The sequence below is a fragment of the Lathamus discolor genome, chromosome 3 (assembly GCF_037157495.1).
Source record: "Lathamus discolor isolate bLatDis1 chromosome 3, bLatDis1.hap1, whole genome shotgun sequence".
NCBI lineage: Eukaryota > Metazoa > Chordata > Aves > Psittaciformes > Psittacidae > Lathamus > Lathamus discolor.
In genome coordinates this window covers 36,245,698-36,264,610 of record NC_088886.1, presented here as the reverse complement: position 1 = coordinate 36,264,610, position 18,913 = coordinate 36,245,698, and the positions used below count along the sequence as shown (strand labels likewise).

Here is an 18,913-nt window from a genome sequence, read left to right as displayed (position 1 = left end):
GATCATCTAGTTCCAACCCCCCTGCCATGGGCAGGGACATCTCACACTAAACCATACCACCCGGGGCTTTATCCAACCTGGCCTTGAACACTGCCAGAGATGGAGCATTCGCAAACTCCCTGGGCTACCCATCCAGTGCCTCACTGCCCCTTACAGTAAAGAATTTCTTCCTTATATCCAATCGAAACTTCCCCTGTTTAAGTTTTAACCCATTACCCCTTGTCCTATCACTACAGTCTCCAATTAAGTGTCCCTCCCCAGCATCCCTATAGGCCCCCTTCGGGTACTGGAAGGCTGCTATTAGGTCCCCATGCAGCCTTCTCTTCTCCAGGCTGAACAGCCCCAACTTTCTCAGCCTGTCTTCGTACGGGAGCTGCTCCACTCCCCTGATCATCCTCGTGGCCCTCCTCTGGACTTGTTCCAACAGTTCCATGTCCTTTTTATGTTGAGGACACCAGAACTGCACACAATACTCGAGGTGGGGTCTCACAAGAGCAGAGTAGAGGGGCAGGATCACCTCCTTTGACCTGCTGGTCATGCTCCTTTTGGTGCAGCCCAGGATAGGGTTGCCTGAATTACCAGTATTTATGTCTCTTGTTTTGTTAGATTTGGTTGGTTTGTTTTCTATTGGGGTTTTTTGTTGTTTTGGTTTTGGTTTGGTTTTTTTAATCTAATGGATTTTTGATCTCATCCACCTAGAGTAAACCAACAGATATGTGGCATGTATCACAGATGGGTCAGCTGTGGTGAGCATATATAGCTGCACATATTTGTTACACAGGTGCTCGGGTTTAGACTCTCTGGCTAGCCAAGCACACTCAGAGTTTTTGGCAAATGCCCGTAGTTCCATGGATTGGAAGAGAAAAGACAGTGAGAAAGTAGTCAGCTGGCACCAGTACTTTCCACAGCAGCCCTCAAGCCTGTGCCAAACCTGCTGGTCTCATTCTTCACCCCATATTCTGAATCACTGTCAAATTCCTAATCTTATTTTCAAATTCAGTGGGAGGTTTTGTTGGCTGGAGTTACTGGAACAGAGACACTGGGATACTTAGCACCTCTGTGTACAGTACTGAGCCCTTCAACTACTGATCATTCTGGGTCAAAAGTGCTTGTATGCGGTTTTTCCCCCCTTGATTTTTTTTTACTTTTTATTCCCCCACACTCTAGTTTGTTTCCTTGCCTGGGTTTATTGGTGGGGTTTTTTTGTTTGTTTTGGGTTGGTCTTGTTGTAATTTTTTTTCCTTCCCCTTGTGTTTTTTTGTTTTGGTTTGATTGGTTTGGTTTGGGTTTTTTTAATTTTGTTTGTTTGTTTGTTTGTTTTGTTTTTTTTTGTTTTGTTTAATTTTGGTTTTGTGTGTGTGTTGTTTTTTTTTTTCTTCTTCTTGTTTTCCCCTTCCTGTCCTCCTGTGCCCTCCCAACCCCCATTGCCCTCAATATTTTGATGGGTGCTCTTTTTGGTTGTTTTGTTTTGCTTATTTCCCTCCCTCCTCACCTCCAAGCAGTTGGAGGGGAAGGAAGGGCAAGAGTCCTCTGGACAGACGGGCAGGCTGGCATTTGGCCGTGGCAGCACAGGCTGCTCTTAACTAGCTGGATATGCTGCAGGTGTAACTGAAGTATGGTGACATTTATTATGTCCCTCTAAATAGCTGCTACTGATGTTGCAGAACTGATGCTGAACCAGTAGAAATGCATGAACCATAACCAAGCCTGAGAAGACAATGTTATGATGTTGACTGATATATATATATATATATCACTACTGATAATGTTATGCTCAGATTAATCTATGTGATATCTGGATATGGCAATGGGCCAAATTACTTGCTGATGAGCTGTTGTAATAGGAACATTAGTGAGATCTACAGAGGTTATATTAAGCTTATACGTCATGAAATATATATGTTTTTCAGACAGTTTTATCATTTTTTCCATAATCTAACATAATTTTCTCTCCAATGTTCTACTTAATAACATTCTACTTAATAATAATAATAAAAAAGGACTTGTAGTCCCAGTGTTGAAAAGATACCTCTCCAACTGTGAGGAGGTTTGCCTCCACTCCTGGCATATGAGTTGTCTATTTCTGAAGATATAAACTGGGCACATATATCTATGTGTGTATACAAAAGTAATCTCTGCTCTATAAATAACCTAAGTCTCTAGTGACCAAAAAAGGCCAAAAAATCAGGCTTTCACTTAAACAGATATCTGGCTTTATCAATATGATAAACCTAGAGAGATGGCCAGGGCTTAGTATAGCAAGGGCTGAGCACTTGTTCCAAAAATCCAAGCTATGAGTGTAAAGTCTGCAAGTGGGAGGAAGCCTGAAAACCTTGGAGGGTGTGTGTGTGTATGCGTCTTAGTTGTGCTAGAGAGAACTTTTGGGGTCAGAAGGTCCCTGTTCAGAGCCAGGAAGCTTCAACGTTGGCTGGTTCAGTTATGCAGACCAGCCCTAGGGCCAGACCAGGTACCTTGAACTTCCCAACTTCTTCAGTTGTTGATACTCCAACAGGATCAAAGATGGTATTTCACACATTTTTGTTGGCACTGCAGTTCATTTTATTATAATCTTTCAGCAACTCTGGGACTAAATTCAGAATTCTTGCTTTTGTTATCAAGAACGGTAAGAAAGAATCGACACATTTTCTCTGTTTTCATAGAGGAACCTTGGTTTCTTACCTCTTTTTAGTAAAAATAAAACATTAATTTACAATAGTACATTTTCAGTGAGGTCTGCATGAGATATCCCTCTGTGTATAAGTAATAACACTGTATCCTCAAGCAATTTCCCGTATAAGTTTGCTTGACTTTTAGTTTGAAACTACTGGTCTTTTTTCACCCTTCGTTATCTTAACCACTTATATACAAGTACTTAAGGCTTTCCTATTTTGCATAAGTGTGGGATATGAGTACATGATATATTGACTTCATATGAATGATAAATGGAGACATTATTTTCCAGCATATAAAAAAAATATAAAACTAGCAATTCATTAATGAAAATCAGTAAAACCACACTTCAAAAAGTGGTTTAATATTTCTTTTATTCTGCTTTCCTTTCCTCTTCCCTCCTTCCTGAAAACGTCACAAGCATGGTATGCATACTGTGGAAAGGATAATAGTCTCCAAATAAACTGTATCAAGCCTTGCTCACAGCACATACAAAGGACACCTTCCTAGCAAAATAAACTGCTTTGCAACCAACCCTTCCAAAAGCATATTTGTGCATTTTAATTATCAGATTTTTTTCCTTCCCATTGATTAACCCGATTAGACAGATAGTGAAATACAGCTAAGAAAAATATATACGTACTTAGGTGATGCCGGTGCTGTCAAGGCTCACTGTGTCAGATCAGCACCCGTCACGTCTATGAAGCACACCATATAAATGAAATAGTGAGTGGCAGGACTGGCTCAGTGAAGGACAGAAAGTTCATCCTTCTGTGTTTTTCTCAGTAGCTCATCACTTGCATGAAGAATATTTGATAAATACCCAATACACTGTAGACTGACACAGCTCTCAATGCAACTATTAATAGTAGTAACTGTGTTAATGTACATAATGAGCTAATTAGCTGTGGTATAAGCATAAAGTACTGTGTATAAAGGGCTTTTTAATCCCAGATAACTTCAAGTTTTAATCAACTTGCTCAAAAATAACCAGGTTTTTTGACTGTGCTGGTTTGATTGAAGTTTTGGAAATACTGTGCTGAAGGTGATTTTCCATAATTTAGTCAGGAAATAATTGTATTATCTTAGAAATAACTGAAAGGTTGATAAACCATCATGTCTTTCAGTGTTGGGCCGTTCTACAAAAATAAGCCTTTTCAGTGTAAGGTCAAACTCTGGTCAAACTGATTGCCAGAAAGAGAAAACTCCCTGTTCATTATCTAGATCTCCTCAGGATACTCAGAGAAGGAATTTTGCAAGAGCATTCAATTGCTAGAACAGAAAATAGATGCACTGAAATGCTATTACATTTACAGAAATCTCCAGGATAATTTATTTATGAGATGGGTTGTTGCTTTTGTGTACTCCTTATGTTTATCAGGTTTTTTGGCATTTCTTCTTCCCAGTTGGGCCAGTGAAAACCACCCAAATAAGGTATTATTCAGGTATACAACTTCCAACCCTATCCAGAAATAAGAAGGCAAATTATCCACAGGTTTGGTGGTTTTGTTTGTTTGGGTTTTTTTTTTTTTTGTTCTGTTTTGGCTTGGTTTTGTTTTGTTTTTTGTGTGTGTGGGCAGGGGGATTGGTTTTGCCTTTTTTGGGGGGGGAGGGGGAGGAGTGGTTTTGTTTTGTTTCTGTTGGTTTGGGGTTTTTTTGTTTGTTGTTTTTTGTTGGGTTTTTTTTAGAAGCCTCTAAGAAGTTCACCTCAAGTAGGTAGAAGGTGGTCCAGGAGAAGCCTACTTGCATGGCAGCTAGAGCTTAGTTGACCATATTGAGGAGCTAGGTCCTTCCCACCAAGTTCACAATGTCCGTCTGCAGTGGTATCTTTCCCAGCCTTCCTGAAGGGGATCAAGGGCTTTGTTTCACTCTCCTGCAGAGAGCTGGCAGCTGAGGAGGGCTTTCATGGCTGATTTCTGATGAACCTGTTGACACGCAGATTGGTGCTGCTTTTCAGGTATGAAAACTTGTCTGTCATGCTCCAATAAATGTCAGACCGTCCTGTGACTGGGAGACAAATCAGTGGACCCCCCGAAAAAAAGCAAAACCCGTAATTAGAGCTTACGTCCATAGTAGGGATGTTTACCAGTTGAAGACAGTGGGTGCATGAGCAGGGAAAGCAGTGAGTTCATTACTTTGTGAATCTGTAGCTCTTTACTCTTTGAAAAATGAGGATAGCAGAAGCAGAGGCATCAGTTTTTCTGGCTTGTTCCACCATTGCACTTGCACACAGAGATACGATGATTTAGGCCTTCAATACACAGTTTGAATATTCTCCTACTATGGTTTTGTCCTGCAGATTTGTCCATAAAGAAGCAATTATTCAGCCTTTAACAGCAGTTTTAAAACTTTTTGGTCTAATAAGAAAATATCATTTGGTGTATCCAGCAAAGTTATGATATTTTTATGTTTATGTCAATTAAATTATGTCTGAAGCAGGTTTTAAGTGCTGTGGCATTGCAGTTAAAGATCAAAACTGATTGTGTTTTGCATGCCAGTACTGTAAAACAATGCTATTTCTGTTTAAAAATTATGTTTTTTCAATAACAGATTACATTGTTTATTTCAAGTGTGGATTTAAGCAGCTAGTGTTTATAATATGTAAATCATTAATCTTCAGACTTTAATCTCTATGATCCCATTTAACCCAGTGATGTGTGGATGCCTTATATTGTTTATTGAGATATGAGGTAAAATATAAATGAAATACCTGGAGAATCAAAATTATGTTCATAACACTTTCTTAATCTACAGAAAATACTTAATGCTAGATGTGTTAGAAAGATACTTGTATATTTCCCTGATGAACAGTAATATGGACATACTGGAAAGGGTAAACATATTAATTAGAGCCTGCACATCTCTCCTTCTTGCTAGTGTAATCATTAAATTGATTTTTCCAGTCTGACATGTAATTGTTCCAGCGATGGAATCCTGCTTTCCACTCTCGTTCTGCTTCATCAGTATTTCCTGTAAAACATGAAATGGGTTACATTAATCTAAATTTGAATCTCTTTATATGCTAATTGAAAAATAATTTTGATTATCAGTGTCATTTGCTCCAGATACATTGTGGGGTGGTGTTTTGTCTCATTTCTTAAACCTGGAATGACTGAAAACTCTGTGATTAACACTTGGTCTTTGCATCAGGAATGAAGGATGTTATTCTGACACACCGGAGGATATATAAATATGCTTATGTATAGCCTTGTTGCTTTTGGATAATACTTTTGTCCATCAAAGTTATAATTTCAAAACCATCTCTCTTTTTTTTTTTTTAATCCTCCAAATATTACTTTGACTCAGCACAGCCTACAGTGAAACTGGCATATCCCTAAGACTATGTTATGCAACCAAGAGATAGGTATTTGTAAAGATACAGTGAAATCACAGATTTGTTCAAGAAAACAACAGTATTGCTGTTAGTTTTAATGGATTTCATCCAACGGATGACCACGATTTCACCCTACTGTGGCATAAATCTGCAAGTTTCAAGAGTAAAGTGGCAGAAGTTTGGAGACAGATACTGTAAAATGTGAACTATGTCAACATGGAACCATCTTCTCTTTTTCATTCTAGCCTATAAAATGTTTGCCAACTAATCCTGTGTCCCAAGGCAATATTTATTGCCAAATTTGTTATAGGCATCAGGGCAGAGTGTGAGAATGAGAAGAGTAATAAAAATATATCATTGTACAAGCTATTTTATGGACAGGGATCACTTCCTCCAGTCCCAAAAAATAATTAACGCTAAATGCAGTGACCTTGCAGGAACAATCCATACAACAACTAAAGGAAAGATAATGTATGTAGGATCTATCACGTACTGTGGCTTATTATTTTAGATCAGCTGTAGACTTTAAGGAAATGTTTGGAAACCATTTATGATCTGTGAATGCTTTATTCACTCTGGACCTAATTATCTCAGTCTCCCATATTGACATAGCTCATTTCCAAAAAAAACTTGGTAATTGTGTTCATGAGATAAAAATTCCATGGTTTCTTTATGCTTTTTTGACTTTATGTTCTTCTGCTGCAGTAGAGCATAGGCCCTTTTCCTCCATAAATACACCCTTTTTTATGATCTGCCAGCACGGCAAGTTTAACTGGTTACGTGAAAATGAAATATTTTTGTGTTTTGCACATCAGATGTCAAAATATTCTGGAAAGAGAGTTAGCAGATTCAGAGATTAAGTTTGGAGAAGCATCCAGTATTTTGGTTGCTTATTTGCACTTTAGCTCAACATTTGCAAACCTTTTTGGTCTGGAAATCCAGATGGAAATGTAATGAGACTTTGAAATGAGATTTACATTGCTCCTTCGTTTCAGTGAGACCAGAAATAAAACCAAGATAGTTTTTTCTTGTGGAGTTTTAATGCTACTCCTTGTAGTCAAAAGGGAAATTGTGAAGAACAAATATAGGAAAAAAATATTTAAAAATAAACCACACTCCTCTCCCTCAGTTCAAAGATGTAAATAAGCCTGGTTACATTGGTGATTGAAGAAAAGTTCCAATAATTTTTAATTATAATTGCAGTCTGAAGAAAAAAGAATTAAGAGGATTTGTAAATGCTGGTAACAATGAAACCACATTTTGATCAGTAAGCTATGCAGGTATGACTCCCCGCACTATGGGGAGAAGACATGCACAACATATTACTTTCCCAACTCTTAAGAACTTGCCTTTGCATGTTTCTAAATTTAAAAATGTAGCTAGGGTCTCTGGTAAAGACAGATTTTCCACATATGTCAAACAGATGGGTATTTTAGTGTATGAACCAGTACTAGTGTTACTTGGAGAAAAATGCCTCAGCCGTATTTCTTGTCTTATTCTTGATTATGGGTATGCAGTTTTATTTATCCAGACAATGGCTCTACTTATGAAGTAAAAACCCTTGTTCCTCCTTTAATTTTTCAGGTTTAGATGTGTTTGAAGTCTGCCCAATGACTTTAGAAACTGAAATACTTCTAACATACACACATCTTCAATTAAAAATCAGTGTTCAAGAGTATAACTTATAAGGCATTTTGGTGCCTCTGAAAGATCACGGTGAGGAAGCAAGTTAGCTAGAGAAAGCAGACAACAAATAATTTGGAGTAGCCACCATTATGAATCTAAAAGACAAAAGGGGAAGTAAAACACTGAAAGAAGAACTTGGATTCCCATTTGTTTGCTTTTTTCAGTGATAAGATCCAAATTGAAGTCACAAGTCAAAGCATCCCATTATCAGCAATATCATTAATCTCTGAAGCAACCACCCATGACTTGGATGATCTGACAGCTGGAAGGCCAAAAAAAAAAAAAAAAACCCACTGAAAAAATAACACCACAGGATTAGAGGGTTCAACTTGACCAATAATTAAAGTGCTTGGAGGACTGAATTACTACAATGTGCTGCAGCACTATGGAAGTCAGATAATAATACAGTGAGATTGTTTTGCTATATGCAGTCATTTAGGCAATCCCAGACTTTACACTAATACTGATTAGCCTAACGCAAAGTCCAGTGAAGTTTTCAAGGAGAAAAGGAGATATTTCAGGAGGCAATGAATCATACCTCAGTCCTCAGAAAGGTCCCAGTTTAACAGACCAAAAAATGAAAGTTGTTTTTTTTTTTATTCTTTGGCAGTGTCATCGCAGACAGCTGGCATTTCTTTTATTTCTACACAGGCATACAGCCTTTACTTTATAATAGCGTTGTAGCAAAGTTAAATTTATCTCCATACATCATTTGCCAAACTCCTAGATGTGCCAATAAAGTGCTAATCTTAAATGTATTTTTGTGTATTAATATTAAGATTGGGACAAAGGCCATATAGCTGTTATGATATAGCAAAATTAATAAGGGATGACAAGTTAGAATTAATTTTTATGTCTTCAGCAGCCCATAAATATGGGTACCTGCAAACTTCTTGATTCATTAGTCTGGTTAATGATAAAAGTTTATGCTGTAGATTCTCATGGTGATAGTTTCTACACAAATGTTCAGAAAGAAGAAAACAAATAGTATCTCTACTTCATTATCTCTATTCAGTGTTCTTTAATCACACACTCAGAATACAAGGCTGTTTTGGTTTTTTTTTTTTTTAACCACAACATATGTATTTCATACATATTTTTAAGGACTTAAGGTTTTTAAAGTTTTATTTCTTTTATTCTTCAAAAAAACAATAGAGCTCTCAGGGAGATAAAATGTTGTAAGGGCTGCTATCTTTCCTATGAGCCATGATAGAAGGTACTGGAGTTAGAAAGAAATCAGGTTAAGGTACATAGCTTATTGTCCATAGGTGTACTTAGTAAAATCTTTGTCAGTAGGTGTGGTAATATGGGTGAGGTTACTTTTGACTCATTCACTTCTCTGGATGCACACTAAGTGTAGCATCTAGCTCTCTGGAAGTTGAAAACTAAATCTGATGGTGAATTTTCTAAACAGTCAAATTTTTAATATTCTTACTACCCTAGTGTTTAGCTCTACAGAATCCAGGTACTGTTTGGAGTACCATAGTAAATATATATTTTTGTTGTTCATTGGTTGAAAAGTTCAAAGGCTGAACTTTTCTCTGCCTCCACATTCAAAATCTTTTTAGGGCAGTTTGAGCAACCTGCTGTAGTAGAAGTCGTCTCTGCCCATGGCAGGGTGTTTGGAACTAGATGATCTTTCAGGTCCCTTCTACTCAAACCATTCTATGATACAGTAATATCAAATACCTGTGGTACATATTTTTCTATTTTATTAGGCACACAAAAATAGTAATGGAACGATAAATGGAAAGGTTGGCTGCATGCAGCTTTCTATAATCAAGAGGAAACAGGCATATATAAATAGTTAGGGCTCTATATGCATTAAAAATTGTGTTAAGGAGGTAGAATCTAATATAGATGATTTTATAATTAACATATGATTGCTTTAAAAGCTACTTAAGAGCCACTTACTGTTTACTGTCCCTCTGTGTGTTTCTTTAAGAAGCAGTCATTAGAGAAGTTCTAGTGATTGCCTCAGTGCTCATGCCCTCTAATGAAACATTAAATTACAAATGCTCCTGGCTTGTCTTGTGGTGAGTAGGAACAGAGGGTATTCTTGGTGCCTCTGCAATAAGGTTGAAATCTGTATAGAAATTGCATCCAATTGCAACTGGGAGCCCACATAAGGCATGTCTAGGTCCAGACTACCTGTCAAGCTGGACATAGATCCACAAATTTTGACTTGTCTTCAGTTATACTTTTATGTATTGAAATTAAAGGAGAAGATATTGAGAAATCTCCTAAATTCATACAAAGTACTCTAGAAATATGAAGGACAGTTCTTTATATAATGGTTGGTACTATTGCATTAATATGTAAGGCTCTTTTTTTTTTTTTCTTATTAGTTTTCTCAATCCATAATCGTGACATTTTTTTTAACATATCTGATTTGATTGCTTAAGGAAAGTGAAAAATATCCAACCATAAAGGCGGCAGGGACTAAATATTTTCTCTCTTTCATATATTTAAATGCGTCAAAGAACTTGTCTTACTCTGTCATGGTAACAGGTTTGCTCAGATGCTGAACACATTTGAAGCTGGCCATTACGTGCCAAGAAGACCTCAAGGGTGTAGCAAGGCTTGTTCTAGGAAAGGATCAGCAGATAAATGTGTGGTCTGTTAGCAAGCACATTCATGCCAAATTCTGACCACTTGGCACGAGAAATTCCCTTGCAGTTTCTCCAAAGTAAGTTGGTTTGATTGTCTTCTTCAGGTTCTACCTGATAAAATTCCACTTTGTCTATCTGAACCCTACTTGCAATAATGATAGCATAAGTTTTCCTTACTTCTTGTTCTCTGTCATCTTATATCATGTTAAAGCGACCTTCTTTTTCTAAGAACATTTCAATGTGAGAAGCAACGGAAAAGACAGAACCTCACAAAACTAGGAAATACATACAGCATGAGCTGTCCTTTGGGCATAAAAGGAGATAGGAAATGCAAAATAATGTTTCCATGAAGAGAATTATTACAATATAAAGTATTATATCATTATTGTAAGTGGAATCTTAAAGGTTTTGTTGTTAGAATTGGGTAAGATTGTGTACGGAACATAAATAGATAGTATTTCTTGTTACAATATTTCAAGGACTGACAGATGTAGATACATGACAAAGCAGCTCTACTTCTGGACAATATTCTTGTCTCACTTTTGTGTGTAGGATCCAGGCATGATGATTCTTTCCTTTTGCTAAAAATACACTCAGGAATTACTTTTAATTAAATTATGTAAATTTATGTGGTAAATTACTGAATCTGGCAAAGTGATGTATTTGTCTCCTGGCAGATTCAGAGTGTTGCTTTGTCATCGTTTGCACCACAGAACCATGTAAAGCAACTCTGCAGACCTGCCAAGATGTGTTCAGCTATGTCTGGTGATGTGCTCTCTGTGTTCCACCACAGAGCATTTGGATATGCACAGTCCATTTGTATGATGCATGTTAATCAGTGGGGGTTCATAGACAGGTCAAAGAAATACGTAACATATTCCAGTTCTCCTGGCTCAGCATAAAGGGCTTGTCAGAATTTTTGAAATCTCCCTAAAATCCATCCATAATTTGGTATATTGTGGTTTTAAAATCACTGGGTATGCTTTATAAATTATTTATTTTACCTACTGATTTTGCTTCTCTTGATTTAATTGAAAAACATTTATTGAGTTGAAAGGTGATAAAGTTGTGCCATAATACAGTTATAGTCTCAAATCAGAAAGGAATAAATTATTTCAGAAATAATCATCTTTGCAACATGAAAGTTTATATATTTTAAGACTAATATTCAAACTGAATCTTACAGAAAGCTTGTAAATTACTGATTAGCATTTAAAAAGTGTATCTTATTTTTGAAATGAGATTTTCCTTTGCTACCCCCCAGTCAAACAGCAGAATGCTGTTCCAGAGCTGCAAAATGACTTTATGAAACCAATTCCTTTTGAAGTACAGAAGCACAGAGGCTTGGTCTGTTTGCTGGGCTTTGCAAAAACAGTGGCATCGGGCTCCTAAAGAAAATCTGAGACTTTTGTCTTCAACTGAGCTTAAAGTTTGAAAGAGCAGGTTATATATTTTTATGTAGCAGAATCTCATCAATTTATTGTGTACAAGGTCAGGCACAAATCAGTTCTGTTTTGCACAGGCAAATCCTGAAGTCTCTGGATGTCATCAATGGTTGACACTCTAGAAATAGAACACAGTGCGCTCTCACGTGAGGTGTAGAACAGAATTCTCTCTTTACAGCAGTCATGTACTTAATATCTTCTGTATATTAGTTTCATGATAAGTCCATAAATAATAGATAATATCCCAATATAACATCCCAGCTCACAACCTTCCTCAGATACATGAAGTTTACACAGTATCTCAGGAATCCAGACCCAGTCAGTGCCCAGACCCCTTCATAGTTTGAGGACAGATTATCTGCAGCACTCTTTAATGTCTCCTATTGTGGCTGCATCTGCATTTTGAAACAGAGAAGCTCTATGCTGCTGAAGTTCTGGGCCTTGGCCCCTAATACACATCAGGGTGCTACAGGGTAGTTAGCCCCTGGCCTGAAGTATAAGGGAAGTTACATGGCACCCCCTTACCACAGCATGGGCAGTTTTGTTCAACATCTGAACACCTCATGGAACTCACAAACGGGAATGTAAAGATTTAAACTCAAGTATCATATTAATATCAAGCAAGTGATCCTTGTATGAAAGTTATATAAAAGTATTTTTACCTGTCATTTCCAGGACTTTGGGGAAAAAATTATTCCAGAATCGACACTTTTGAGCATGTAATTTTGTCAGTATCTCTGAAGTGTCAGTATTTAATGTCAAATATTTTTGTTCAGTACTAGTGAAGACTGGCCACCTCGTTCCATTTATCAGGGTCCCATTTGGAGTTCTAAATGAGAAAAGAAACATTTCATTTGTAATAACAAATTACCTCAGCACATCAGTAAATCATTATTTGTGGTTTTTTTTATCTAACACTTATTTCAGCCCCAGTATGTTACTTTAGAATTACTGAAGTTACTTTTGTAAGTAATGGGAAAAAAAGGAAGGTAAATTGGATTTAACTTCATTTGAAAAAATAATTAGATTACCCTTTTGGGCTGTTTTGTTAAGGGGATAAAGCTGATAAATAGCCATATACAAACCACATTTGGCAAATTCTTCTCACAGAAGCTGTAAATTGTTATAGATAACTTAAAAAAACAGCAACCAAGCAGCCTGAGAGGTTGAGTGTTTATGTTTGTTTGAATGTTCCTTATCCCTTCAGACAGACAAATTGATTGGACTAAATTACTCAGATAAACATGCAAGTAAGGGTACATGTAATGCCTAAACTTTGGATGAGAGCTGTATTGGGAGAGAAAACTATTCCTCGTTAAGAAGAAGCTTCCTCCTTGAAGTATGTTGATCCCTGTTAGCCAAGTGACGAACAAGTACAATCTCAAATCTTTTAGAAACTGGGAAGAGGTACTGAGTGCTTGGCCCTTTACAAAGCAAGCTCTGCAGTTTAAAGGATCACAGCTGTTAGTTTTAAAATAGTTGTGATAAATATTTGCAATACAACAGAATTCATAAGGCTCTATAGACAGGCATTCAATTTTTCACCACCATAGAGGACTATACACAGTATCTATATGACTAGAAAGAAAAAAGTGACTGGTTTAAGTATGCAGAACAGCAAAATGGGGAGCATAGCATTAGGGAACAAATGAGAAAGAGTATTATTTTCAGAAAAAAAAAAAGTAGTAGATTTACACTTCGAACAGTCACAAATCAGCATTAGCTCAGAAGAGGTTAAGAATACAAATTAAACAACTTATTGCAGTATAATCAGAAGAACTATTTTTTTTTTCCCTAGAAGCTGATATCAAGGAATCTGGGGTTTAGGGCAGAACAACAGTATTTGATGATTCTTGGTGGGATAAATTAAGAACACTATTAGCTATGTTAATTTGGTTATCTCTATTTTATTTTTCACCTGGACTCTTCCGAAAGGCAGTGGTCAGATAGGAGTCCAGGGTGTGAGGAGCTCACTTGTGTTCTGCTTGCCAGAAGTGGGAATAAAGTACCGGATGTAGGTGGAAACAGATTCAGCTGCTCAGGTAATACCTGTATCTCTTAGTTTATTCAGAATGAATCGAGTTTTCAGCCTATGTTTTAATACTCTGGAGTCTTTGGCAATTGGCTGCTTGCAGAAATGGTATTAGAGTAAGAGATTCAGCATGTCATTTCCTGAATTGCTCACTTCTTTACTGATTTTTCTTTACTAATTTAGCTCTGATTAACCTATAGCACCCTTTTTATCTGCACATCTATCTGTGGCTCATGAGAATTATGACTTAAGCAGAGCTGACTTGCACTTCAGTTCAAGATCAGACCACTAATGGTGCTGTCAGTATTCATTTAACAGCTTTTATGCTATGAAATAAATCATGACATTCCACATTATAATTTACAGGTGTGGGGGGATTACACAATGGCTACAGATGTATTTTACTAAAAATGATTGAAAGAACTGTCAGGTGAACACAGCATTTTGAAATACACAAACCTGCTGATTATGATATTCTCTCTGCTTACTGTTCAAAGAAATGTCCAGTAATTTCCTTCTTAGCTCCATTTCTGAAAATTTATTTCCTGAGTTAAAAAGAAGTTCCTATTTATAGCAAAATAGAGATCACAGGAGTATACTTTTGAACAGGTAAGAAGTTTTTACAACTATAACCTTGTTCTGTCACAATTACTGTTCATTACATTTTACTAATTAGTTCATGATGAGAATTGCAGTGAGTTATAAAATTTCCTGTTCTTTACACCAAACTCAAAGCTTAATAATATTCATATGGAAAAATAAAAGAATTATAATAATATCCTTAATGAACAGAAAGGAATTCAGTACACTGCACAAACTTGTCTCTGTCCTTCTATGTTTGTATGAACATTCTTTGCTGATAGATATAGGAACTTGCTTCTACAAAACTCAATTTCTATGGAAGCCTCCATCTTGTCATCTTTATCAATTCCTCAAACCTCTGCTCTTTTATCTTCTGGTGCTACTCAGTCATCTCTGCTTCAGTGCATTCCAGTTTTGCCCATCTCAGTGCTGTCAATGGTGCCTGAAGATGCATCCTGAAAGGGCTTGGGACATGAAACTTCATGACAGAACTCTATCATGTGCATCTGCCTTGCCAAACATTAATCACCTTTAGTTAGGGAAAATCTTCATTTTGTTTGGAGAAAATGTGAGCTTTTTCACTGAATTTTTAAAAAATAGCTAGCTCTTAGCTTTTTAATATTTGCAGGAGTAAGTCTTATGGCAATTAAGAAGTACAATTATTTGAATTGTTCCCAGAGAAGAAATGGAAGAGAGGGCAAGAAAAAACAAACAAAACTAAACCATAACAAAAAACTCACCTGTGTTTAAGCATTGGTGTAAACAGGATTTGTTTTCTTATTTCAGCTTTTTTTTTTTTTCTTTGCATATGCCCCAAAGGTATAGGCTGAACTCTCTCTACTCTGTGATAGTGGTACAGCAGCTCATTTATAGTTAATTGTTTCATTAAGATATGTCTTTTAGGCTGCCAAACTTATTTTCTCATTAATTTGAAAAACAGATTATCTTTGTGGGTTAAGTCTCCGGTAAAGCTGCTCTCATGTTTGACCTTTATACATATACATGCTCTCATTGAAGTTCACGAGCCTTAGTTAATCTCATGCTCAGTGGAAATTGCTTAGTATTACCCACTAAGATCAGGTTCTTCCCTCTTTGGGTAATGTATGTCAATAACTGTCAACAACATTATATTCTCAAGACTCATAGTGCATATACTAGATTTGACATAGGAGTGAAGAGAGTTTTAGAGGAACTTATTTACTGATCATTTAGATATATTTAATGCTAATCTTCAACAACTTTAGAAAGTTAATTTGGTCCAGATGGAAAATGCAACAACCTGAACACAGTTCTGTTAATCATAATAAGCATACCTACATTACCATTCTCTTAATATAATCAATATAACCTCAAATAACAATATTAGTTCCCTGCACATTTATCAATATTCATATAGCATTATTTTTACAGATGGTTTATCATACACATACGCAAAATTGTAATTGATCTAACATTTTATGGTAAGCATTCGTGATATAAAGTACCTGTAACCTATCCACTTTATATTTGTGAGTGAGCTCTGAATAGTTTTCACTCTTCTGTGGTATCACCACTTAACAGAGAGGTTCTTTTTCTAAGTCTCCTGAAAATAGTTTTAGGCTGTTTTAGGATTTACCTTCCTAATGAGTGTTGTAAATGCTAATTGTACCCCACGCCGGTTCAGATTGTCCTAAGCTTTCACTTTGTTCCTATTTAGCTGCTCTACTTGTAAATGGATGAGGTTAACATGCTGTGTGTTTTTCTAGAGGAAAAGAAAAACAAAACCCGCATCACTTTAGCTGTCTAACAGATGAATTATACCAACCCAAACTCACTAAGAGATTCAGAGGCTGAAACACAATTTTAGCTTCAGTCCCTGGTAGCCCCTTCCACCAGACAGACAAATATTTGTTCTGCCTGGTTGAAGCTGTTCATAGAGATATTGCTCCCTGAGAGGAAGCATGCACTAATATCACCTGAGCAGTGTGTTATTGCTCTTAATTGTCTCTTCAGATGCAGCTGGCTTCCCTCTGACTTGCTCTGAGAAAAGATCAGCAAACATGTTTGCCTATGGTTCACTCAGTAGAGGATTTCCTATCCTGCCCATTGTGCAGAGTGGCAGGAAGGTGGCCTTTCTGTGCACAGCCTGCCTCCCTTCTTCTCTCAGCAGGATAGCAGCAACCCTACGAGCCCCAAACACCAAGTATGCTGTAAGGCAATTTCTTCTTCAGTGTCTCCTGTGGGTTATCACCAGACTGGCATTCTGCTGGTGTGTGTTCCATTAGCTGAACAGGTTGCCCACTGAGATTAATGAAAAGTTATGATAATGCCACTGTACCCTCTGTTTCCCCCATGCAGTAAGAATTAAAATCAAATGGAGACCTGCTCCTCTTAGGTGTGACTTTATTGACTTCACACAGGAAGTAAACAGTGATGTTTGTTTCCAGTTTGCCCTCTTTTTCTTTTAACAGCTGGTTTAAAGGGGAGAGTAAATGTGAATATTTTTTATTGTCTTTCATGATTCCTTGCAGCTCACAGGCAGTACTGGCAATCAGCTATTTTTCATAGGATGGTGTTTTACAGTGTGTTAGTTAACATGGGCACAACATAGCAGAGAGGAGGAATGGCCTTAGAACACATGCAACAGCAGCAGTAACCCCGTCTCTCGCTTGCTTTCTACAGCTGCATTACAAAACCTTTAAGAACTACAGAAACAGCTCAGCATCAAATAAGAAGCATGCAGTAAATGTTTCACCCCAGGAGTAGCTCTGGGAATGATGGATGGTTCTGCTTGTGTCTACACTGCAAACAAAGGGAGCTGCTGAAGCCCATGCAGTTGTACCCCAGGTCACTTCAGAGCAGCCATGCAAAGGCTGCCACAGCACAGTGTGGTGTCCAGCTTTGCAAACACTCATGCAGCAGGCCAGCACAGGTATAAAATCTGATAAGAGTGAATGTAATTAAGATGCTTTGAGTTTGCGCTTGTTGAAGTATGCAATTAACTGTTTTTTCAGTGGTAGTGTAAATTTTGGTTGTGTTGTCTCCTATATACATTTTCTCCCAGGTGAAAGATAGCACAGGGCAGAGAAATCCAAGGTTTGGGAAAAATGAACAAAAGAATGAGAAGGCGTCAACTGGCTGTAGTATCAACAGTTGATGAGTAAGGAGTCGGAAGCAGAGTTATGTGGTTTACAACAGAAACAAAGATGCCAAACTAACAACCAGTACCACAGACTAAGCTGTCACTACACCATAAGTAAACATGCCTGCTTGCTTAATGATAGGACGGTTAGGGCTCCTGAATAACATCACTTGATGGGTGCCTGTCAAAGTTCTGAACTCTAACTCTTTGCTTCTCCAAGGGATGTACTATGCCAGCCTTTTTGCAGTACAGCCAAAGATCAAGTCCCTCCTGTTGATACCTCAATCAATAAGCAATCCTGTTGACTTCAGAGGAGTCACAACAGGGATATCATATGCTGTCAGGAAAGGCCACAGGATTTTTATCTTAAAAATTCATTTTGGTTTTACGATTGCTTTATTAATTAGCGGTTGTGTCATGCAGACACCATTAATCATGCTGGCACTAGACAATACACCCGATCAAAATATATTTATCTAATCCAAATTGACAAACTTCCCCATTTCCCCCCTCAACTTCTCTCTGTCCACCCACCCCCACCCCCCGATACCCCCCAGAGTGGAAGAAATCATACTTTTGCTGTCCCTCTTTTCCACTTGGACAGAAGGTCACTCCTAATTAGAAAGTGAGCTGACAAGGAGCGCCAGGCACACCTGTGCTGCCTCAGCACACCTGTGCTGCCTCAGCCCTCCTGGTGCTCCTTATATCTGATCCTGTATAAAAAGTTATCTTGCTAGTTTTCATTTGAGACAGTTCTTCAGATTATTACTTAATATCAGCTAATCACTAACCATCCTATCTATTGAACTGATGGACCCTCTGTACAAATACACTGCCACGCTTATATTTTTTTGTTTGTTTGTTTTAATATTCTGTTAAGGTCTTTATCTTCTTAGACTAATGGGAAAGACAGCAGCTATCTAATCTATCAGGTGAAAAGGGTGAGTGGTGCCATTTATAATAACCAAGCTCTAAAAACTACCACACCAAAAGGTGACAATTCAGACAGGGGTATTGTCAGCCTCTGCAATGCTGGGTAATTGGAAAGCATCCATTGTTATCTGTTTCATAAACTAAGTAGCCTTGCAGAATCAGTATTCTCGAAGTGTCAGGCTTGTGCTCCTGTGGCACTATTAAGAACTGGGGAACTTAAAAAACAAAACAAACAAGCACCCCTCTACCTCATTGTTTGTTTTATTGGAATTTAATTCTTGTGAGAAAACAGTAACCAGTTTCTGAAAATCTATAGTAATTAAACCTTTCTCATTTACTTGTTCCTTAATAAGATGCAAAGATCATTCGTCCTAATTCTGTGACATTCGAGCCTTACTCAGATACGTACTGCAATGAGTGACTGAGTACTACAAGTCTGAAGTAGGTCGCAGACTTCAATCCTTCAAATTACTTTTCATAAGTAGCTGTTTATGAGTT

At 37.4% G+C, this 18,913-nt stretch overlaps 1 protein-coding gene across 2 annotated transcripts in view; it reads right to left on the bottom strand.

The window, feature by feature from the left end:
• Positions 1-2,535: 2,535 nt before the first annotated feature.
• BCHE (butyrylcholinesterase) overlaps positions 2,536-18,913 on the bottom strand; it is a 55,032-nt gene continuing 38,654 nt past the window's right edge. For both annotated transcript variants that reach the window (XM_065674645.1, XM_065674644.1), the window contains exons 3-4: positions 12,410-12,576; positions 2,536-5,640 (exon numbers count right to left, since the gene is read on the bottom strand). In XM_065674645.1, coding sequence (XP_065530717.1) covers positions 5,513-5,640; positions 12,410-12,576 — 295 coding nt within the window. In that variant the 3' untranslated portion in view covers positions 2,536-5,512. The remainder of the gene's footprint in view (positions 5,641-12,409; positions 12,577-18,913) is intronic.